Genomic DNA, 25,276 nt, shown 5'->3' with positions numbered 1-25,276 from the left:
AGTTGTGAGTGGGGTGTCTTCACCCTAGCTTCACCCCTGTGTTAACTGTGATAAATATCTTTGACAAGTTTAAACTGAGAAAACAAAACAATGCATATGACACTACATTTGTCAGCAATATACTGTACATACATACATATATATATATACGTACATATATATATATATATATATATATATATATATATATATATATATATATATATATATATATATATATATATATATAGAAAGCATTTGAAATGCTAATTAAGCATGTACTTTAATATTTCAATAACCTTTGTGAAAATAAAATGTCTCAATATATGGGTTAAATAATGCTCTATCATCATTCAGTGTAACATTTATATTTATGCAAAAACGAAACAACATTCTTATTCTGACCTGCACTTATTATCTAAAGGAGCATGTAATAATATAATTAATCATTTTATTATATTTGAAATTATTAGAAAGGTTGTGCTGACAAATAAGTAAAACGTAGTGCAAAGGATAATGGCGAAGACAAGTAAAGATTTGCAATAACAATTCATTAGTATTTGGGGGATGTGCTGTGATCCTTAAATGGAGTCTTTTAATGTAATCTAATGATTTTTTGTTTAAATAAGCATGACAAGATTTTTTGGCATTAAACTATTGCTACACTGTATGGCATTTCTAATGTACGGCGTGGAAAACTAATTTGAAGCTGTACACTGTAAAGAATGACCGTGAAATTTACAGAAAAACTATGTAAAATCCCTACAGAAAAGTATTGTAAACCCCAAAACATATTGTTTTTGTTTTATTCACAGTGAAATTTTGTAAACTATTAAACATAATATTTTTGTTATATTTACAATAACAATATGTGATAATAATCAGAATTATGTGTTAAAATTACAAATTATTGGTATCAAAAACAAAGAAATACTGTAATACTCATAACAAAACAATTTTGTTAATTTGACATGCAAATATTGTAAGAACTACAAACTAAAACAAAAAAGTGTTAGTCTGTTGTTTTTAAAAATACAAATAAAGTATGTGTGTCACTTTACAAGTTTATACTGTAGGCTAATTTTAGCATGATTGATGAAATGATGCATGCAATTTTTTTTGTCACATCTGAACAGCTTCTCTCTCCATATTATATATAAAAATATGGCTACAATTATAATAAAATAGTTTTTATAATTTAGGCTATTTGTAGCATATTGTAGCCTACCGTGTGTGTGTGTGTGTGTGTGTGTGTGCGTGCGTGCGTGTGTAATAAATGTAAATTATTGATATGCAAAGTAATACTTCTGTTCAGTAATCCCTGTATGTCTTATATTTATTTTAGTCTTTAAATCTTAATGTAATACTTAGCCTACTGGTTTTCTACATAGGCCTATTGATAAAATAATAGTAATAATTTGAGCATTGTTGTCATTATCACAGGCTAAACAACCGAATGGTGCCTTCAGTAACATCGATGTATGATTTGTTTGTAGCATACTGTATTTATAGCCTATGTGTATAAGGAATTAAAATTATTGAGGCCTGTGCAAAGTAACGCTTCTGTTCAGTCCCAACCATAATTATTATGCTTTATGTTTCTTTTAGTCTTTAAATTTTAATGTAATACTTAGCTTAATGATTTTCTATTTATTTTTATAAAAAATAAAAAAAGAGCATTATATCATTATCACAGGCTAAACAACCTAACAGTGTCTTTGTTCTCTCTCTCTTGTGCGCTGAGATGCCTAATTTTGAATTTCATAGCGGCAGATGAAGCTCGTCTCTGATTGGATAATCGCGGGAGGAGAGCGGGAGATGAACGAGTGAGGTCAATAATGAGCGAGCCAGAACTGTGTTTATTAGACAAAAAACAGGCCAAGCAGAAATCTTCGGACCACTTTGTCATTTCAAAGTCATTTAAGTTTTTAAGACAAATCTACGATCTCAACACAAGTTTTTTTGGAGGATCTGCTGCTGTTCATCCAGAAAATTGAAAGATTGCACGGTAAGCTTCAGATTTAACCTAGTCTTTTTTTCGAGACCAAGTGAAGATGTGTGCTGAAAGCCCATGGTGCAGGCTAAGTTACGTTAACAGTTAAGATAGCATATTTAAGATATCTAGCTAGCTCGATCAATGCGTGATAACTTTACATTTTAATTTTAATTTAAACTTCGTTCAGCTGAAAAGCAAAGGCAAACACTTGAAATACTAAAAATGATCGCCTGCGTCTTTTGTAAAAATAATTTGGAATTGGATACATTAAAAGGCTATGTACTACATTTCAGAGGGCATAGGAATGAGCCCCGTTGTCTTTTCAAATACCTTGGCGCCAACTGTAGTCAAACATTTACCACTTACTCCGCTTTGAATGGCATTATTATCGTGTACACAATGCACCTGTACCGCAAGCTTATCCTATAACGTTTGCTGTTGCGGATTTAAAATGCGCCATTTCATTATGTTCCCGCCATTTCACACTGAGAAAGAACTATTGTCTCACACGATCCTATTTGAGTCATGTCAAGTAACGTTAAGTGGTTGTACGATAGTGTTTACAAAAAAAGTAATAATTTACTTCTGACATGTGTAGGAAGCATAAAGCATGCTCACTAGATGTTATTGATAACATGTACGTTACGTTACAGGGAAACTCGCCCTCAGCCCCCATTTGTCATTGCCAGTACAGATGATTCAGAAAACACACGAGTCCATGCCAACAGCTAGTGCAGCCATTGATATACCAGAGAATGATAGTCAATATTATCTCAGAAACATTTGTCTCTTTTACTTTAAAAAAGGACAGCTGCTGATTCCTGACTCTACCATACAGACTATTGTTGAGGAAATGCAAAATGTGCAGGAGTTAGGTCAGGCCTTTACAATAACTAAAGTAAAAAAAAAAGTTCTTTAAAAAAAAAAAAAAAAATGATATGAGCAGATGAAACGGTCACTAAAATCTGTGACCACATTAAAGAGTCAGATTTGTTCTCTGCCTGTCATCAGGGACATCTGAATTTTTTTAATAGCTACATAACACAATACTTCTACTTTTACTTTCAGTACTTGAGTAGTAAGTTTTAAAATAGACTACTTGCAATACTTGAGTACAAAAAATGTTGAATACTTTAGTACTTCTACTTAAGTGTGGTGCTTAAAGAGCACTTCAACTTCTACTCAAGTCACTTTTTTGATAGAGCACTTGTACTTTTACTCAAGTATGGGTCTCTAGTACTTTTTACATCTCTGTGAATAATATAATCTAACATTAAAGTTTTTAAATAAACTTTAATATTGAATTAATTTCACATTAAATCTTTAAATAATATAGAAACAACATACAGTATATTTTAAATATATTTTTTTATGAATGAAGGCCAGTGTAACTAAAACCAATACTACTGATATCTCTATGAAATTGTTTTCATTTTCCTAATATTTACATTTATTAGACTTAAAAAAAACTAAATCAATCTCCACAGAAATCCATTATAATAAATATCATATTTTGCCTGTACCCATCAGCAAGTAGGAAATATACAGAAATTGAATACATTTATCAAACACTAAATTCTAAATTAAATATAGATTAATCTTAAAAATCTACAAAGGTTAATGATTTTTGTCTTTTTTAACATTAAAAGACATCACAGTATGTGAACAGTAATGTAACTCGTTTATAACAATGCATGCACAGTTTTAAGGCGCTTTAATCACCTTTTGGGTACCTTCATGGCTTAACAGATAACATAACTAAGATATTGCATGCTTATAGTTTTATTTATTTTTTATTTTTTCATTTCTTTATCGTGTGGTCAATTGAAGAGCATGTGCGATGATCACAGTATAACGGCTGTCAGGACAGGAAAATGAGTTTTTACTGACACATGGCCTGACAGCATCTCATCTGACCACAGTTTACTGATGTTCTACTGAAGTTTACTTGTCACCTGTAACTTTTCTGCATTTATTTGACTAGCGTCTGGTGCTGAGCTGAAGTTAAAGAGTGTGTTTGAAAAGTTTCCAGTCCGATGCGGTTGTAAAGATGTTTCACATTTAAAAAATGCAATTCTTGTCAAGAAGCAGAGTTGTGAGTGGGGTGTCTTCACCCTAGCTTCACCCCTATGTTAACTATGATAAATATCTTTGACAAGTTTAAACTGAGAAAACAAAAAAATGCATATGACACTACATTTGTCAGCAATATACTGTACATACATACATATATATATATACGTACATACATACATATATATATATATATATATATATATATATACACACACACATACATACATATATATATATATATATATATATATATATATATATATATATATATATATATATATATATATATATATATATATATATATATATATATATATATAGAAAGCATTTGAAATGCTAATTAAGCATGTACTTTAATATTTCAATAACCTTTGTGAAAATAAAATGTCAAAATATGGGTTAAATAATGCTCTATCATCATTCAGTGTAACATTTATATTTATGCAAAAACGAAACAACATTCTTATTCTGACCTGCACTTATTATCTAAAGGAGCATGTAATAATATAATTAATCATTTTATTATACTTGAAATTATTAGAAAGGTTGTGCTGACAAATAAGTAAAACGTAGTGCAAAGGATAATGGCGAAGACAAGTAAAGATTTGCAATAACAATTAATTAGTATTTGGGGGATGTGCTGTGATCCTTAAATGGAGTTTTTTAATGCCATCTAATGATTTTTGTTTAAATAAGCATGACAAGATTTTTTGGTATGAACTATTGCTACACTGTATGGCATTTTAGTGAGTGGATGTCTCCTGTAATTATGTGTAAAAATTTATTATAGACATATTTTTAATACAATAATAAAACAAAAGAACAGGACACATTCTAATGTACGGGGTGGAAAACTAATTTGAAGCTGTATTAAACTTTTGTTGTTGTTGTGTAATGCTAAAACCAATATTAATTCACAGTAAATGCTCCAATCAATCAATCAAACTCAAACATCAAAGATCTGCTTTGATAATGTATTTGAAATGTATTTGAAAATGTATTTGAAAATGTATTTGAAAATGAGGTATGATGTGCTGGCCGTCTAATAATGAAAACAGTTCATAAATCTGATGTCAAAGTCTCCCAGCGCTGTTCCATAAAAACAACAGACATGACTTACACTATGTTCGTAAATGTAGTTTTTATGCAGTTTTCTCATACATATTACAGTATGTCACACTATTATGTCACATTATTGTTAAAGTCTCTAAAACAGTAAAACTGCACTTCAATTGTGCTTCAAATATTTTGACTTAAGTGCAGTTTTATTGATTTATCTGTGGTTATTACTACTAAAGTAGTACATTTCTTATTTGATTTCATTTTTATAAAGTAATATAACAATATTACATTACATAATTAATCCATTAATGTAATAATAATCATAATAAGTATGTTACAGAGTCAAGTGTGGCAGTGTGTAGTAATAGTATAATTTTGTAATTTTACTGTTCTAAAACTAAAATAATTTTTATTGTACAGTATAATGGTATTACTACTACTAAAAATAACAACAGACGTGACACTATGTTCCTAAATTTTATCATAACTGATCATTGGTTTTCTCGTGCCTACTTTTGCACAGAATTTTGTGGCACATACTGGACTTCAAACTGTACTTCAACTGTGCTCCTAAATGCTGTTTTATTGTAGTACAATTTGTATTCATTTGTCTATAGCTCTTTTTTGACAAAACAATTTAAATAATTGACATATTTTCTGCATAGTCTGACGATTAATATGCGATTACACACACACACACACACACACACACACACACACACACACACACACACACACACACACACACACACAAGTGTTCTATGAAGCAAAGCATCTCAGCAGACCTGCACAAATCCCCCTGGATTATTTATGTGTGTGGTTGCATACTCACTTTTGGCTGCTTTTAAGGTCATCTTCACTCATGCCTTTGCCCTCTGATTTCTGAACTGTCCATACTGCTCTTCTGTGGAAACACAACATCACATCACATTCACCATCTCTCTCCTTCCGCCGCATGTTTGAACAAGACCATATGTAAGACCGCAGCAAAAAAACTGAAAAACCAAAAAAGTCTTATGGGAAAGTAAAAACAATCTTTACAAGCATTTCTCCTGTCAGTTGAGTGTGTTTCACTTCCTCATTTTATATATGATACTTCCACCCTGAATAGTGTGCATGTGTGTCCGTGTTGGAGCAAAGGTTATGCATAATGACCATTTATGATTATTTTTTTACCAGTATGTGTGTTCCCTGTTAATTGAACCCATGGGGGGGGGGGTTGGGTTGACCGCTTAACCACTGGTATTTTTATGTTTTAATAATGTAATAAAGACAAGAGCATAAGAGCATAAGATGTCGTGAATAATCGTCAAATAATCATATAACTTTAAATTTAGAGTTGAAGTGTAACTGAATGAATGAGTTTTTTAATTGTACGAAATAATTCCAAGTCAAATCCAAACAAGCTTTACTCAAAATCACAGACATTTGCACATCAACTTAAAAAAATGAGCACATTGCGCTAACGATATTAAAACCATCGTTTCATAGATTAAATAATTTAGGAGATTCACATGATGTATTCAAGAAGATCCCATGAAAGAAATCAAGTACATTTTACGTGGAAATGATTGTTTGAGTAAATGGTAACACTTTATAATAACTGCAAGCTATTAATCATTAGTTAAGCATTAGGAAATTCATAATTTATAAAGCATTAATAGACATTTATAAGCAGTTTATAAATACAGATATAAATGCTTTATACCTGATTTAAAAGCATATCTATAATGTATTTAATAATTGTTTTTTCACACTTTATTAATGATCAATTTATCATTTCTAAATTAAGTATAGCATTATTTACACACCAGTTATTAAGGAGTTGTCAGTGGATCACTTAGAAATTGTAAGTACATGATTAATAAACTATTTAAATGTGCATTCATACATCTTTTTATTCAGACATATATTAATAGTTACTTATAGTGTTAATAAATGGTTTATTAACATGTATTTCTACCGTAATTCAGGGTTAATTCAGGTAGTCATAAAACATATGTAGTTGTTAATTAACTATTTTTTGTGAGCTCATCTTAAGTGAGGACTATTTATGCCTTGTAAAGTTTTTACAAATGAGATTTAAAGGCTGTTAATATTTCTATGTTCTGTATCACTGTGTTGTGTTTGTTTCTGTTTTTTGTTTAGAAGATAACTGAGCCTTTAAATATCCTTTATAAATGCTTTACAAGGCATAACTAGTCCTCACTTTAGATGAGCTCACATAAATAGTTAACTGACCACTACTAAATGATTTATAACTACATGAATTTACTACATTTCTTGTGATCTTATGAATCACTGGCAACTCCTAAATAACTGGTTTGTAAATAATGCTATAGTTCATTGAGAAATGATAAATTGATCATGAATAAAGTATGAAATTACACATTATAGATATGCTTTTAAATCAAGAATAAAGCATTTATATCTGTATTTATAAACTGATTATTACTGTCTATTAATGCTTTATAAATTATTAATTATCTGTTTACTAATGCTTAACTAATGATTAATAGCATGCAGTTATTATAAAGTTTTACCGAGTAAATATTAAAGTTATGATCCTGTTGCTTGAATAATTAATACAATTACATTTCTCAATTTGTATTTAGACTGTTTTATGGTTGCTTTTGTTGACCGGTTATTGAGCTTGCTTTATTCATTTGGGTTATAACTATATTGAGTAGACATATTATCTTAAAAAGGACAACAAGCTGTTTACTTGTTTACATACATGTTTGTAAGTGAAACACATGCTTTAAAGGGGTCATAGTGCATAGATAAGATCCCTAAAGTTGCAAAGACTAAAGTCTCAAACCCAAAGAGATATTCTTTAAATAAGTTAAGACTCGTCCACACCCTCCTAAAACACCTCGTTTAAACACGCTACCACGTGTACATCACTATGTGAGAAGATTTGCATAAGACTGACCAAATCTGAATCTGAATCTGAAATCAGTGATTAAATTGTATTTACAACACTGTTCCAGAACAGTCCAACCCAAATATTCAGATATGTGCAATGCATTTTAAGGAGGACTGTTTCCTGTGTGAGTAGCCCACAATGCCGTCTGTGTTTCTATAAAGTGGGGCAATTCCAACTTTGCAAGGACAGCCTAGATTCTTAATCACAGTCGGTAAGTATGTTTTCATATTTAAAGGATTTGCCACTGATGATTCAAGAGCAAGTTCTGAGGAGTGTAGCAATTGTTGTTTGTTGTTTCTACAAATGCAGATGTGGTTTTATGTTTATGCGGCACAATACACAGTGCCATACGCAATACAATGTGTAAAAAGACAGTGCAAGTCATTATAATCAGTAATTATGTCCCCACTAGGTGAAACAAATGCCTCGCTTGTAATGGGTTTTATTGGTTTTTACTCAGCGGTTTTTACTGGGTGAAATGTACTTGAGAATTGCAGAGTGAATTATCATCAAACTCATCTAACTGGCCACGTTAAATTAACTTATTTCCTTTGTTAATTTTACATAACTTAGATAAGTAGATTTTACTTAATTCCATACTTAAATTTTACTTAAAAAATGCATTTGCAAAAACTTGCAAAAAAATTTTTTAAGTAAATGTTACTTATTGTTTTTTTTTTTTTTTTTTTTTCAGTGTTCTCTAATTCATGTCTACTACCTTATTAAAGTTTATCTTATGTGATGCAGGACAAAAATACACTGAATGGACATCAACTATTTCACAGGCCTGAAGATTGTGCACAAGCTCTGTAGCTCAACAAACATTTTATAATTCTGATTAAATAATTCTAATAACAAGGGCATCACGACAAAGCATCACGCAAAAAACCACAACACACAAACCTGATCTTATATTTGCATCATGCAATCAAATGCAGCAGTTCAGTAAAAATATGATCAGCAAATGACAAATGAAATTGAGTTCACCACATGACTAACACTGGAGTTTGTTTCCACTTCTGTCATGCAATGTCACCGCATAATGTCAGCATAAATCAAGTTGTCACCCTTATAACCTCAAAAACATTTAGACCTTTGTTATCTGACAAATGCAAGAAAGAGGTCAATTTAATATCACTTGAAGCAATGCTGCAACCTAACAACGATGCCAAGATTAAGTGAACTGTTGTCTGGCAAAATCCAGTTCTGAATGAAAGAAAAGCAAACAAAAGCACAATGACTAAGTATTGCCAATCTCATGAAAGCCACTCGGTGCATTTTGACATGCAGACGTGGTCAAAACAATCTGCTCAACTCAAAGAGATCATAGGAATGGGTACGAAAGGTACTTTCAGTGACATTGATTGTGGCAAAGATGTTAGTGCCAGGTGGGCTGGTCTGAGTTTTTCAGAAACTGCTGATCTGCAGGGATTTTTAATGCTCAACCATCTCAGAGAATGGTCCAAAAAACAGAAAACATCCCATTAATGGCAGTTCGGTGGGCAAAAATGTCTTATTGATGCCAGAGGTCTGAGAAGAATGGTCAGAATGGTTTGAGCTGACAGAAAGGCAACAGTAACTCAAATTGAGGTCTGCAGAAATGCATTGAAATTTAAAGCAGATAAATTTGTGCAGCTCACCAATATGTGCTTTCCCTGCATGTGGGCAAATCTCATTAAACATACATACCAGTATGAATTGCTGCAGTTTCCAGTTAAAATGAACACTAGAGGCAGCAAAACACAGACATCTTCGATTTAGAAGGCATTGAAATTCCTTGCACAATATAATATTGTGACTTCAAAACAAATTTAACATGCTGTGGGATTTGAAAACTGATACTTTAGCTTGTTAGCACCACATGTACAGCTTCATATGTCTGGGTTTTTCTAACATTTGCGTTTTTACCCAGTGAAACTACAGTTCGACAAAACAGCTCAAACCCACATAGAAGAAAGTTAAAATAGTTGGTAGGTTTACGGTTGGTTTACACTTTGGGACTCTTAATACCAATTAAGCATTGTTTAAAGGCCCAAGCTTACCTTGTATTGCCGTACTGTTGTTGAACATCTTGTGAAAGCTACCTCCAGTAGGATAATGTGCCATGTTACAGAGCTCAAATCATCTCAAACATGAGTTATCTACACTCAAATGGCCTCCAGAATCACCAGATCTCAATCCAATAGAGCAGCTTTTGGATGCGGAGTGATGGTAGATTCACATCATGGATGTGCAGCTGACAAATTTAAAGCAACTGCATGAAGCTATCATGTCAATCCAACACTTTGTGGAATCTATGCCATGAAGAGTTAAGGCAGTTCTGAAGGCATATGGATATGGTTTCTTCCACTTTCTTTGACATGTGTGTCCCAATTGGATGGTATGGTCTTGGCAACTATCCTGTGTGTAAATCCCTTTTGATAATATCTGAAGGCTGGATTACTGATTATTAACTCTGCTTTCCATAATTCCCTGATATTTCTCATATAGTTTCATCAGTTCTAGCATGAATCTCTCTTGATCACACTCATGTCCAGGGGTGGGCAGATGCCGCATTGAAAGTCTTAGGCCAATGTCATTTTTGGGGATCAAGCAAGACTCATTTTCCATCTTCCAAGTTTATAAGCAGATTTAACAATGTTAACAGCCATTTAATCACATTCTTTGTGTGTGTGTCTGTATATATGTATTTATGTATATATATATATATATATATATATATATATATATATATATATATATATATATATATATATATATATATATATATATATATATATACACACATATCTATTCCATCTTTATTTGACCCTCTAACTTTAGCACTCACTATTATAATTATAATCTTAGAAAAAACTATCTAATTTTCTAATCTTTTTGTATTCTATTTTCTTTTCATTTATTATACAATTATATAAAAAACACCTGTACTTTTGGTTGCTCTATGCTTTTTCTATTCTATCTGTTTTCTTTTTATTTATAATATAATTGAAAAGCCCTTGCTATGTGTACGGTGTTTAAGCTAACTGAGACTTGTTATAGCACATTGTTTTTGATTGCTTCCATTGTCCTCATCTTTAAGTCGAATTAGATAAAAATGACTAAATTTAAATGTATATATATATATATATATATATATATATATATATATATATATATATATACATTTACATTTAGTCATTTAGTCATTTAGTTATTTTTATCCATTTATATTACATACATATTTCAAACAATCATATTTATCAGTCAGAGGCGAAAAAGGCTTTTCAGGTATAATTTTTCTTTTTTAAATAATGCTTTAAATTTAGTAAACTTTTTTGTTTTGTTCTATATTGTTTGTGTGCTGTTTAATTGTACTTTTTCTATGGAGCCAGAATGATCTCAATAATAATTCACACAAAAAACAAGATGCACACGTGTAGCCAAATTCACACACATGAAACCTAATTCACATGCACGAAAATCATATATACATTCACAAAAAACGATTCGCATGCACAAAATAAAAAATACATATTCATTAAATACGTTTCACAAACAAAACACACAATTAACAAATGTACAACTGTATACGAAAAGTTTTGAATGTTTAAAAATTACGAGTTTATCGTGACTGTGAATGTGTGAATCACCTTGGATTCATGTGTGTGTTTTTTGAGACTTTACCGGCAGTGCACTTCTCAAACGTGTGACACTCGTACTTTTCAGCCAATCAGATGCGAGCTCAACATTCAACCAATCATATCCTGCCAAGAGCACAGCACTCAAGGAGCTCAGGTTTGCACACCTTTTGCAATCTGACATAATTACTACAGGTAATTAAGCTTAACGTCATCAATCCAGTATGGTGAAAGAAGAACAGGATGCACGGGTAAGTTATTACTTTATTTTATAATGTTTCATAAATTAATATTGCAGAAATAACACAGATAACAAATTTATGAACTTTATAAAGTCTTTATAAACACTTCATTGTCTCTTAACACATTTGACAATCAATTTGTAATTTTAAAATGAAAATGCAATCATTCAGCATAGTAAAAGTAGCATGATCACTTTTACCACTTTTACCCACAATGAAGTTGTTTTAATCAGTGCCACAAACTGCCAAAACATTAGTTCTGCAATTCCCACATTTCCACCTCTTACTCTGCAAAAAAAAAAAAAAAAAAATATATATATATATATATATATATATATATATATATATATATATATATATATATATATATATATATATATATATATAATTAGAAACCACTTTAGCAGGCTATAAAGGGAAGGGCAAAACATGAAAAAATAAATAAATATAATATATAAATATAATATTGATATATTATTTAAACATAAAAGAAACATTTTGCAATTTTATACTAATACGTCTGTGGAAACCTGTCTGTGTTCCCAGTCTCTATGAAACAGATACATATGAACACAAGAAAATACACAGTACAGTTTCTGAAACAATATATGAAAGTACAATAACAAATATAGTGATTAACGATTCTACATTTATGCACATGTTGTTGTTAATGTATGTTTTTGAAATAAATGATAGGTAACTGAATGTCTCCTCTATAATTCAATTATCAGCTTTTACTGTAATCATAATGTTGTATAACTGTAAGAACTGATGATATCCTTTGACAAAATGTGATTTAAAATGTTTTAATAGTGATTTTATAATGTCTAAATATGAATCCACCGTAAAACCTAAAAGCCATATTAATTAGTAGAATGAGCCAATGAGTGGTCCTCTGCTGCCATCACTTTCATTTAAATGGTGTTGTTTCTCACCATAAATCTCCAATAAAGCAAGGAATATTTTCCATGCACTATATGTGTGCCAAATTTCACAAGTTTTTAACATCCAACATTATGGGATGCCATACAGTCGAGGGCAAAAGAAGAAAACACATTCGGTGCACAGCCGATAAAGATTACAATTATAGTAGGTTTTCAGGGTTAAATACTTAAACCTCTAACAAACGTTTAAACAAGTCTTACCTTTCTTGAATAACCATCTATTCACCCAAAGACCAATTCAACCAACACACATAAAAAGACCTCCCCAACACCCAAAAAGAGCATTTTGTTCACAGCATGTGGCTATTTTAGAAGTGTCAAGTTCTCACTATAATTTCATAGTAGTTTCAGGCGATATGGTAATTTTTCAAATTGTCATATCGTCAGCCAATGAGATCGACGATACACAATATTATCGTGCATGGGTGGAGCAAGAGAGAGACTCTTTGTTCTTGTCATAGCATAGCTATTTGTTTTTTTAAACCACACAGGTGCGTGAGAGAGAGCCTTTGGAATCACCAATAATCGAAAAAATATACTCTCAAACATACTGATAAACTAATGTTAAATATAAAAATACTGTATTTACATCAGCTTGTTCATATATAGTCAGACGCAACTGTCATATCGTGCGTCCTGTGACAAATATGCCACATCTGCGCACGGAAGTTATCAGTCTAAATTTTCTGCTAAATCAGTCACCGGTGAAAATTAATAGTAGATTTCATCAAGTCCAGCGGTTTAACACTAATATTGGACATAAACGAACACATTAAATATAAAGTATTCAAAACGGGTAAGTTGATATATTTGGAGTAAAGTTGAACTTAACTCTTCTATTCTTAATCCGCCTCCATCGATTCTTAAAGCGGACGACTTTGCAGTTTTCTTCACAAATAAGAAAAGAACCATCAATAACCAATTCTCCACACCGCAGACTGAGGATAACTTCACAATGGCCGATGAACACTTTTTCTCCTCCTTCTGTCCACTCTCAGAGATGGAAGTTTCCAAGCTGTGTTCAACCAGCTTTCTATGTTCCTTGTACAGAACAACCTCCTGGACAGAAACCAATCTGGCTTCAAAAGTGGCCTCTCAACTGAGACTGCCTTGCTCTCGGGTACTGAAGCCCTGCAACTGGCAAGAGCAGCTTCAAAATCCTCGGTACTCATCTTACTGGACCTGTCTACTGCTCTTGACACTGTTAATCACCAGATTCTCCTGTCCACCCTCAGAAAGATGGGCATATCTGGAACTGCACTCATGTGGGTTAAGTCCTACCTATTCCGAAAGATCATTCAGCATGTCTTGGAGGGGTGATGTTTCTAAGTCACAACACCTTGCTACTGGGGTTCCTCAAGGCTCAGTACTTGGACCACTTCTCTTCTCCATCTACATTAGGATCTGTCATTCAGAAGCATGGCTTTAATCACTGCTACGCTGATGACACCCAACTCTACTTCTCATTCCAGTCAGCTAAGTGACATTTCTAGCTGGATGAATGACCATCACCTTCAGCTCAACCTTACGAAGACCGAACTCCTGGTGATTCCAGCTAACCCATTGCTTCATCACAACTTCTCTATACAGTTGGGTTCATCAACCATAACTCTTTCCAGGACAGCCAGAAACCTAGGAGTTGCGATGGATCATCAGGTAAGCTTCACAGACGACCCTGTAGAAGCTACAACGACCCTGTCCTGCAGATTTGTCTTATACAACATGAGGAAGATTAGACCCTTCCTATCAGAGCAAGCCACCCAACTTCAGAAGTTTGCGCTGTGCAAGTGTACGACACCTTGTGATGCCATCCCAAAAAAGTTCTAAATCACTCAAACGGACCTTTTCCTGGACTGTCCCCAGCTGGTGGAATGACCTCTTTACTCTGGTGGTAGTCTTTACTCATTTTCAAGAAACATCTAAAGACACATCTTCTTCACCAGCACTTAACCAACTAATACTAACACTTTTCCTTTTCTTGTCTTTTATATTCAAAAATAAAAATAAAAACACCTGGTTATGTGTTCTGTACTAGACTAACTGAGACTTGTCATGGAACTTGTATACTGTTGTTGTCCTCTTGTTGACCTGACTGCTTCTATTGTTCTCATTTGTAAGTCGCTTTGGATAAAAGCATCTGCTAAATGATTTAAAGGGGGGGTGAAATGCTCGTTTTCACTCAATATCCTGTTAATCTTGAGTACCTATAGAGTAGTACTGCATCCTTCATAACTCCAAAAAGTCTTTAGTTTTATTATATTCATAAGAGAAAGATAGTCTGTACCGATTTTTCCCGGAAAAACATGACCGGCTGGAGGCGTGACGTGTGGGCGGAGCTAAAGAATCACGAGCGCCAGTAGGCTTTTGTGTTGAGAGCATGTGGAAGCTGTGACATTACCGTGAGGGAAAAAACATCATCCAAAACAATCCATGGCTTACAGTCAGATTCAGCCGTTTATTTATGATCCAGAATCAGATCCAGAGGCTGAAATTTAACAAGAACGAGATGCGTTCTAACATAACTGTGGTATTAAACTCAGTTAGTGAGGGCTCGCTTAAAATATTGCACACATATAGGCGGTTCAGTTTACTTGTTAAAGTGTAATGAAGTACCTTATATCTGCAGACGATTTACACCTGTGATATTAGTGATCAGTCTTTAAGAGAAGGACTAAGTGAGAACCTCTATAGATGATAAGTTCACTCTGCCGCCTTGTTATTATTTTGCCTTTACTTTATTTGTAACGCCATAAAAGTGTTAATCTCTTGTGTATGAGAAGAGCGCGTTGCCGTGTAGCAGCCATTAAATGTGTCTGACACCAACTCCTCATTATCTATCTGTGTGTGTGTGTGTGTGTGTGTGTGTGTGTGAAATGCGGTGCTGAAGTGAAATAGCTGGGCAGTTTGACAGCCGAATTAAAATAGGCCGCCTAATACAAATAAAAGTTATTATTATTATTATTATTATTATTATTATTATTATTAAATACATTAATAGGAGAATGAGCCTAATATAATAATATAATAAACATAAAAAATTGACAATTTCTAGCTGTGTATTTTTAGAACTATGGGGTAAGGTTTATGGGGTAAGGATCACAGTATGTTCTATGAACAAAACATTGCATGTTGTTCATCCTGGAGAGAACTGTCTACAATGCACAGATACAAACACCCCATCAAACTGTACGTGGTGGCCCTGTGCCAGTAGAGCCCCTCAAACCATATGATATCCTGCGTCTGTCATGGAGTTCTTAACTTAACTCTGTGACAAAGACATCAAGCTCTTTATCTGTACATGTGCTGCACAAAGCTCTCAAAGATCAATTGTTTTAGTCATCCTCCAGTACAACATGCTTTACGTATTTATTATTTTAAGTTCAAACGGACATACCAAATACCAGTTTAGAAAGACATAATGAATGATCATGCTATTTTTACTATGCTGAATGATTGCATTTTCATTTTAAAATTACAAATTGACTGTCTTGATGTGAAGTGTTTATAAAGACTTTATAAAGTTTATAAAGTTTTTATCTGTGTTATTTTAGCAATATTAATTTATGAAACATTATAAAATAAAGTATTAACTTACCCGTGCATCCTGTTCTTCTTTTGCCATTTTGGATTGATGACATAAAGCTTAATTTCCGTAGTAATTAAGTCAGATTGCAAAAGGTGTGCAAACCTGAGCTCCTTGAGTGCTGCGTTCTTGATGGGATATGATTGGTTGAATGTTGAGCTCGCATCTGATTGGCTAAAGAGTACGAGTGTCGCATGTTGGGGAAGTGCACTGCCGGGAAATGTGAAATGTATTTAATGAATATGTATTTTTATTTTGTGCATGTGAATCATTATTTTTGTGAATGTATATATAATTTTTCGTGCACGTGAATTAGGTTTCATGCGTGTGAATTTATTTTTTGCATGAATTATTATTGAGATGCTTCTGGCTCCATATTTTTAAAAGCAAAAATAAATAAATAATGACTTCTGTATGTTTTTACCATTATTTACAGGAGAAACCCAAAACGGTCTCACTCGAATGTCAAACTTTGCCAATATGAAGTTCATGTTGTGCAACTGAATCATTCTAAACGTCTGTGGAAACTTGAAAACCATGACAAAAGGATTGTTTTCACCGAAGTTAACAAAAAAACTCATTTAAAATAATTTGCAAACTCACCAACCAACAAGAATAGTATCAATAAACACAACTTCAAAAATCACATAATTTTAACATGCATTTTAAATGCATTTATCTGCAGTTAAACAGTATATTTGTTTCAATCCACATGAGAGATGTATAAAAATAGCTATGAGCTGTTGGAAATAGAATCCAATAATCTTGAAAGGCTTGAGCTCACAGCTCCTCCGCTTACCCAGTTTAACCCTGGCTCTGCGTCCAGACACAGCCATCATTCAGCAGTCAGAGCAAAGCATGCCCAGCCTAAGAGCACTTCTGTGAAACACTTGATTCTAATTAACATATTTGACATTAACCAATTTTTTTGGCGTCGACTAACAAGCCAAATGGTGGGAATGTTCTAAAACTCCCAAAACCAAAGTGCAAAAAACATCAAACATTTCCATTTTCATTTTCAACAGCTCACTGACAAAGAACATTGAAATCACTAATAGGAGGAACGAGGAATTTGTATTGGTGAAATTACCTTCATTATAAATGAATGCATTTTACGAAGCAAACTAAAGGATAACACTATTTACTGTACTTTTAAATGTTATTATATAATAAGGCCTGTACATTGATCATTCATGGTAACTGCTGTATACAGTTTTACTGTGTATATATTTAGTGTCGTATATTATGTATTGTAAATTTGTTTTATGCTAAACTTTTACTTCTCTGCTTCTCTGTGCAGCACTTTGGTCAGCTCTGTCGTTTTTAAATGTGTTATATAAATAAATGAAACTGAAACTGAAACTGAACACTCCTTCAACAGCTGTTGATAACAATAATGTTACAAACGGACTCCTATTCTTACTCTTAGCATTCGTTTATTGTGCTGATTCATTGTCAAACCTCTAATTCATAATAAATAAGTCTGGCACCAGTGAACTTTCTGATGAGTCGAATTCTACTACATTGTGAGATTGCTCTAACTTTTTAACAGCATCCATTATTTTCGTTTAAGATTAGAAATTTCACTTCAGACCTGATTCTTCACCATTCTTATTGGGTGATACATACAAAGAAGTCCAGTCCACTAATGAAGCGTTGACGTCAGATGCAAATCCAGCAGACAAATGTTCCCTGAATGTTTAAACAGTGATGATCATTCCTACACACCTAACTAAATTAAAGTAAAACTTTAACATCAATCCCAAATCGTCTAATTACATCTAACCCCATCACCTTTCTGAATGGCTCAAGTCTTCCACTTCTATTCTGCATGCTCTTCATGTAAAAAAACACAGAACTGCATTCAAAGTGCATCTAATGAGCACCACATGCTGCAAGTCTGTGAGGCCACGGTCCGACCCGACCTCTGAAACAATGCTGGTCTGTGTGGCAAACGGAGAGCAAACAGAAAAAGTGGTTATGGTTGGTAATGTAACCACATTTCAGGTTTAACCTCAGGTAGGATCACATGGAGAGAACCATGCCACCACTGTGCACTTCAGCCAGCTATGCTGAGTATTATGTTGATATTATATTTTAGTGTGGGTGGTTCCCGTGGCATTGACATTTTAATTTTTTTCTACATTTGAAAAGTGCAAGGCTTCTCAAATTCTCATTTGGGAATATGAAAGTCATAATGGAAAAAGGTACAGCAGTGTACCTGCACTTCAGTTTGACTTCATTACATTTCAAAGAGTAATGAGCTTAAAGAAAACCTTTACCAAATAATGAAAATGTGCTCTGCCTCATTACATCTGAGATCGGAGTTAATTTTTTAAGAGGACATTTTTGGAAAAAAATATATATGATTTAAACACTTGCTCACTAGTGGATGCTCTGCAGTGAATGGGTGCCGTCAGAAAGAGAGTCCAAACAGCTGATAAACAATCACAATAATCCACAGCACTCCAGTCCATCAGTTAATGTCTTGAGAAGACAAAAGATACATAATAACGTTAATTAGATAGTTTTCCTAGCCTGATAATAATAATAAAAAAGTAATAATAGTAATATTAATAAAAATCAACTTGCTATCTTTGATACATGATACTTTAGTTTATTGGCACAACCCTAGTGTGAACAACATTGAAAGCAGAAGAGTTTTTGTTTTTTGTGTGTCTGGATCTAACATTTTCATATAAATTGTAAAGTCATGTTGCACTTCAATCACAAAACAGTATCATTTTTGATTACGCAGCCTTATACCAGCATAAATATTTTACTCTTTTTTTTTTTTTAAATAACTAAAAATAGATTCAATATTTTGCATAAAAACTTACGAATGTGTTGTTAAATTACTGTAATTACAACCTAAAATATCACATGAATATTTTACATCTAAAACGTTTGACTGACAATAAATATTACAATGAAATAAATAAGAATCTCAGTCTTAAAATAAAATAAATAAATAAATAAAATAACTACCAATGTGTCATGTAGTCACAACAGACGCGTTAACATGTTTTAGCATATGGCTGCTCATGATGTGGAAAGCTGACTAAAAGTCATTTGCAAACAAGAAAGGGAAGAAGAAGCTCTCTCTGAACTGCCTCCAAACTATCTCACAAAAGCATGCACAGCTTGACCCTTTATCTGTAGGACCAAAGGCAAATGATGCAATGAACTGTTGAGTTAGGAAAAGGCCAAGACTTTTGACATCTGAAGAACTTGTGACAATTTGCACACTCAACATTTAAAGAATAACAGCGTTGAAAGGAGGAGCCACCTCAAACGACCTGTCTCATATCCTCACCACAAGTGCATTACCAAGCAACTGCCTTCCGATGCCTTGATGAAAACATTTGAAGTGCTTTTAAAAGCTTGAGTGAATCGCTAATCATTTCCTAATGTTTATATGGTCTGTCGTTCTTAGCCAGACTGATGCAATCAGACCCTGACTTTCATAAGGGTACGAGATAGAAGACTTTTGTAATAAAACTGTCTGGCAGTCACACACGAATGTACAAAAACTTGATTTCATCAAATGTATATGCATAAAGCTTAGAGACTAGATGATTAAAATAATAATAATAATTTATGTATTAAATTATTTTATCACAATTTAATGATTTATTCAAAATGTATTTAATAATTTCATTTTGAGTAATTTGGCGCTCCATAGCTAAAGATATGGGGAAATGAAAATGGCGAGTGAAAGTGGCAGGTTCAAACCACAGAATGTTTTCTTCGTAAGCATTGTTTCCCTGCCCTAAAAACCATTCAATCTATCAATCCTAAACTGGTTTGCTACTTCTAAAAGAATTTAGACACTTTTCTGCTGGAAAGCCAGTTGTCAATCAGATAGGGGTACATTTGAGACATCTGTGCAGTTGAAACACCTCAAATAACTTGTGCACACAAGAACCACAAGCTGTGATTTTTATTCCACACATGTGTATTAGTGTTATCTTTGATCGTGGGAAAAATTAAATGTGTGTCTTTCCACTCCAAAGATATCAATATATAAGATGAGATTTTTATTTAACCATGTCCTTTCGGTGAATAGCTCTGTGCTCTAAAAATAGACATATTTTATGAAATTATGCCATGCAAGGACTTATAATTCATACAGAATGACACAAAAAAAAGGAAAAATGCAGAAAGTTTCGAGTAATGGGTAGATTTAGGGGTATAGGGTTATAAAATATGTACTGTATATTGTTATTTTTACTGTTTGCCATGTATTTTCTAGTGTTAAATATGTGTTGCTATTTTATTTAACTGAATCTGTATTCAATAAAACATGTTTTATTTTTATTTTTTTTAATGCATAATTGTAATTTAGTAATACATTGTATTTGCAGCTTACACCATATAAGTTGCATTTTCGTCTCAACTGTACACGTTTATTGTGGAAAATATAAACTACGTATGGCTATTATCAATTTATGATATGTTTGTACATAAGCAAAATAAATAGCATGTGAAAAATCACTTCATTTCAGCATCTAGTTTTTGTGTAGTTACCCTAAAACCATCTTAAACCTGTAGATAAAAGCGTCATGTCAACAACAGAACTAAAACCGATCCAACTAATCAGCACCTAACGGATTAGCTATTGCACTGCTGGCATCAAGAAGCTTCAATCTCAACTGTCTCACTCGACAGGAGTTTAACAGCACGTTACGAAACAGAAAAGCGACAAGGGAAAGTTAAGAGCGCAAAATATTAAGCAATCGTGTATGCGTTGTTTTCCGATTTTAATGTAAACTGTCTCAAAACGCAATGAGCAGCCTGCATAGACAACATGTTCAGACAACATCAACATGGAGTAGCCTAGGCAGCGCACTAGGTTTTAAAACTTACTTGATTGCGACTTAAATCTACTTACCAGGATGCACGTAACTAGATATAGTTAATAGCACAAAGATAGTCCGTAAAGTGAATGTGGACTGTCCGGAGAGTCCCCCCTGTCCCCCAGATCAAGCGCTGTACAGTCACATCATACGAGCAAAGTTGCGCGTTTTAAGTGTGCGCTCGCGAGCGTCTTTGCTCCTCAAATAATGGGAGGCGCCGTTAGATGACTTCTCTGATTTCAGCGTCTCCTTCAAGCGCACAGAACGGAAACAATCGCTTCTTTTGGCTCGCAATAACATCGGTATCTATCTCTCGCTGTTTTCATGGGGCTCTTCCAGTGGGCCACACCACTGTACTGCACAGAGTGTACCCACTAAACACTGTCCGACTGCGCATGCGCAAACGGGACTGACTGGTGAGGTCTGTGTAGGAAAGTTCAGCCGTTCATGTTATGATGCTGCAAACTAGCGGATTTATTCGTCGCGTCTTCTGAGGGACGTTTTTGTTTTATGAATCGTTTTACGCTTCGATGTTGTTATGTTGTCACTTAAGGCCAGTGTGTTCAGGTCTTTAATTCTGGACAAAACTTTTCAAATGGTGTTTTGCAGCCAAGATGCATTGACTATTGGCAAATAAACGACTGAGAAATACAGATAATAGTGTATATGGCGTTAAACCACTGAGAAGAAAGAAACAGAAAGGGACAGAGTGCATACTGTGACAAAAGTGTTACAAAAAAATGCTGTTTCTGCTGGAAGAAACCACAGCAAACTAATTCTGCAAAATAAAAATAAAAATTAATTAGGCTACTGAGATGACAGTTTTAGGGAAATTATTGTGCACAGACTGGTGAAGAAATTTGAATAGTTTCCATCACGTATTCCTGCGGCACAGCTGTGGTGTTTTGAAATGAGGAGGCAAAGTCCTCTATGGTTTTTATGTTTTTTTTTTTTTGTTTTTTTTAATCCAATGTAAGTTTATGTTCCAGTTACACTGACACGGTGTCGACTCATTTCACAGGTTAAATAAAACTCACGAGAACATGTTTTCGTTGTTAAAGGCCTATTAACAGTCACAACAATGTAAAAGCTGAAAAACAATAAATGTGAAGCATTTTGGAGATGAAGAACTTTGCAACTCTTGCACAGCTTAAGGCTAGCAGTGCAATGAAAATGTGAAAATATCAGTTTAAATAAATAGTTTCAGTCCAAAAAATGCATCTATCATCATTAAAAAAAAAAAAAAAAAAAAAGTTAAATTGGCAAAAAATGTTTTAGAGAACCTGAGAATTAACATATTATCAATTTACTATTCATTAGTAAAGGCATGTTCACATTTCAATGATTCACACAAATAAAACAATGTGGAGAGAGGGACTTACCGAGCTCACGTATGATCTCTGCTCTCCTCAACCTTCAAACCCTTATAACTGAACTGAAGTGGGGGTTTGAATGATATTGATTTCCTAAGTTAATCATTTCATTGATATGTGACAGAAAAAAAGGACAAAATGCAGTACTCTGCAACGAGGTTTGGCAACATTATTACACAAGTCATTACATCAATCACAGAGAAAACCAATTCCACTCTACAGATATTCTCTTTAAAGCTGTTGTTGGACACTAGAATAATAATAATCGGTCATCTTCAGAGGCTGTGGCTTTCCTTCAGTAGGGCGGCATTATGGTAATATCTGGCCATCTTGGGTTGCCGAAATTGATAATTAACTTACAGTATTCGTATTACAGTCTCCATGGAGGAACCAGGAAGTCCATGAATTGATCCATCTCTGTCTCTCTCTGATTTTATTTGATTTATTTCCTGAGAAACATCCAGTGACCATTATGGATTGAATAAAACGAATAATTTATGGTGATCTGTTGCCAGCAATCTTTCTACTTTAAAGTAATTATTAAAGTTCATAATTATGAATTATGGACTCGTATTTTGACTAGAAACATTGGTTTGATTATAAAAAAGGTCTTGATGGATTGATATCCAAGATCTTCCTCAGATGTTAACTGATGGACTTGTGGATTATTGTGATGTTTTTATCAAGTGTTTGGACCCTCATTCTGATGGCACCCATTCACTGCAGAGCATCCATTGATGAGCAAGTGATGTAATGCTATGTTTCTCCAAATCAGGTGAAGAAATATATGCACCTACATCTGGTCAGTACATTCAAATTTATGGGTGAACTATTCTTTTAAGAATGACTTTTAAATATCACTGGCAACATTTCACCTCTTGGTTTACAATGGAAATAATGTGTTTCAGTCAATCCATAATGGACAGTGGATGTTCCTTTAGGACAAGAAAATAAAATCAGAGAGAGCTAGAGATAGAGATGGATCAGTTCACAGATTTCTTGGTTCCTGGACCAATCCATGGAATTCAGGTTCCTCTATGGAGACTGTAATAAGAATACTGTAAGTTAATTAAAAATGTCTGCAACCCAAGATGGTTGAATATTACCGGATGCCATACTACTGAAGGAAAAGCCACAGCCACTGAAGGTGACCGATTATTCTAGTTCTAGTGTCCAACAACAGCATTAAAGAAATATCTTGAACTCTAGATAATATTTTTTAAGTGGAGTTAATGGAGTTGCGACTGATGAAATTACATGCGTAATGTTGCCAAACCACCCTGGACAGTACTGACATTTTGTCTTTTTTTATTTCACATATCAATTAAATGATTAATTTAAAATTTGGTTAATACATCTGTGCTCACTGGATAAGAGGTATCAGGAATGTCTGTCACTGTTGGTGAACCGTGATCTCTGCGTTTTGAACTTTGTGGGTGAAGTCTGTTTGTTACGCGTCACCACTGATTAGTTTGTGGGCGTCTCCGCTAATAGTCATCAGCAACAGCTGTCACTCATTACTCATTCCTATATATTGGCTTGTCTAATGTCTTGTGTTCGTGAGAGCGTTATTTCATGTTTGTGACCTATGCTTTGCTTTCTTGTGTGTTTCTGCATTGGATGTCCGTGTCTCCCCGGAACCCCGTCCACTCTATGCAACCCACCACCAAGCAACACCACTTACCTTTGGCTCGCTTCCCCACAGTTCCTGTGTCACCCTCTCCTGCTGCCAACTCACCTCCGCCTTCAAGATTCATCACTCATCACCACCATCTTGGACTGTGCATTCCTCCCAGCGTTATATGTGTCTCAGTATTGTCTTGTATCATTGTCTTCATTAAATTAAATTAATCTCGCACTTGCTTCCTGCCACTCCTTCACCCCAGTTGTTACAATGTAGGATAAATTCTTGGATTTGCCAGAAGTCTTTACTCAGAAGACAATACCTGTAAACAAAGGAAATGTAGTTGATCAAAGGGATCTAAGAAAATGGAAATATTTGGATGTTGTTAATATTCCCAAACTGGATGCTGAAGTTAAACGTTTTATGGAGAAAATGGATCAGTCAATTACCACTGAAAATAGTCATTTTTGTATTGACATGCCATTTAGGAAGCATGACGTTATCATGCCTAATAATAGGTGCCTTTTGGAACAGCGTTTATTGAGCTTGAAAAGAAAGTTCAATAAGAACCAGGAGTTTCAAGAACAATACTTAGCCTTCGTCACTGATGTTATTGGCAAGGGGTATGCTGAATTAATACCACAAGATCAGTTACAGCGGGATGATGGAAAGGTGTGGTATATCCCACATCACGGGGTATACCATCCTAAAAAGAAGATTAGAGTTGTGTTTGATTTAAGTGCAGTCTTTAAAGGAATGTCCTTGAATTCACAATTTACATTTACATTTACATTTAATAATTTAGCAGACGCTTTTATCCAAAGCGACTTACAAATGAGAACAATAGAGGCAGTCAGGTCAACAAGAGAACAACAACAGTATACAAGTTCCATGACAAGTATCAGTTAGTCTAGTATAGAACGCATAGCCAAGTTTTTGAAAAGGCAAGAAAAGGAAAAGTGCTGGTATTAGTTGGTTAAGTGCAGGCG

The 25,276-nt window shown here is 33.8% G+C and overlaps 1 protein-coding gene across 4 annotated transcripts in view; it reads right to left on the bottom strand.

The window, feature by feature from the left end:
- LOC127977525 (CMP-N-acetylneuraminate-beta-galactosamide-alpha-2,3-sialyltransferase 4) overlaps window positions 1-22,741 on the bottom strand; it is a 44,242-nt gene extending 21,501 nt beyond the window's left edge. Inside the window, exons 1-2 of one of the 4 annotated variants that reach the window (XM_052582427.1) lie at window positions 22,673-22,741; window positions 5,946-6,017 (exon numbers count right to left, since the gene is read on the bottom strand). In XM_052582427.1, coding sequence (XP_052438387.1) covers window positions 5,946-5,967 — 22 coding nt within the window. In that variant the 5' untranslated portion in view covers window positions 5,968-6,017; window positions 22,673-22,741. Of the gene's footprint in view, window positions 1-5,945; window positions 6,018-18,817; window positions 18,919-21,325; window positions 21,651-22,672 lie in introns of those variants that run through there. The other 3 variants (XM_052582425.1, XM_052582428.1, XM_052582426.1) reach the window with 3 other exon arrangements.
- Window positions 22,742-25,276: the final 2,535 nt, after the last annotated feature.

The sequence above is a fragment of the Carassius gibelio genome, chromosome B18 (assembly GCF_023724105.1).
Source record: "Carassius gibelio isolate Cgi1373 ecotype wild population from Czech Republic chromosome B18, carGib1.2-hapl.c, whole genome shotgun sequence".
Classification (NCBI taxonomy): domain Eukaryota; kingdom Metazoa; phylum Chordata; class Actinopteri; order Cypriniformes; family Cyprinidae; genus Carassius; species Carassius gibelio.
The sequence above is the reverse complement of the archived record's forward strand: the minus strand, read 5'-3'. Positions and strand labels throughout refer to the sequence as shown.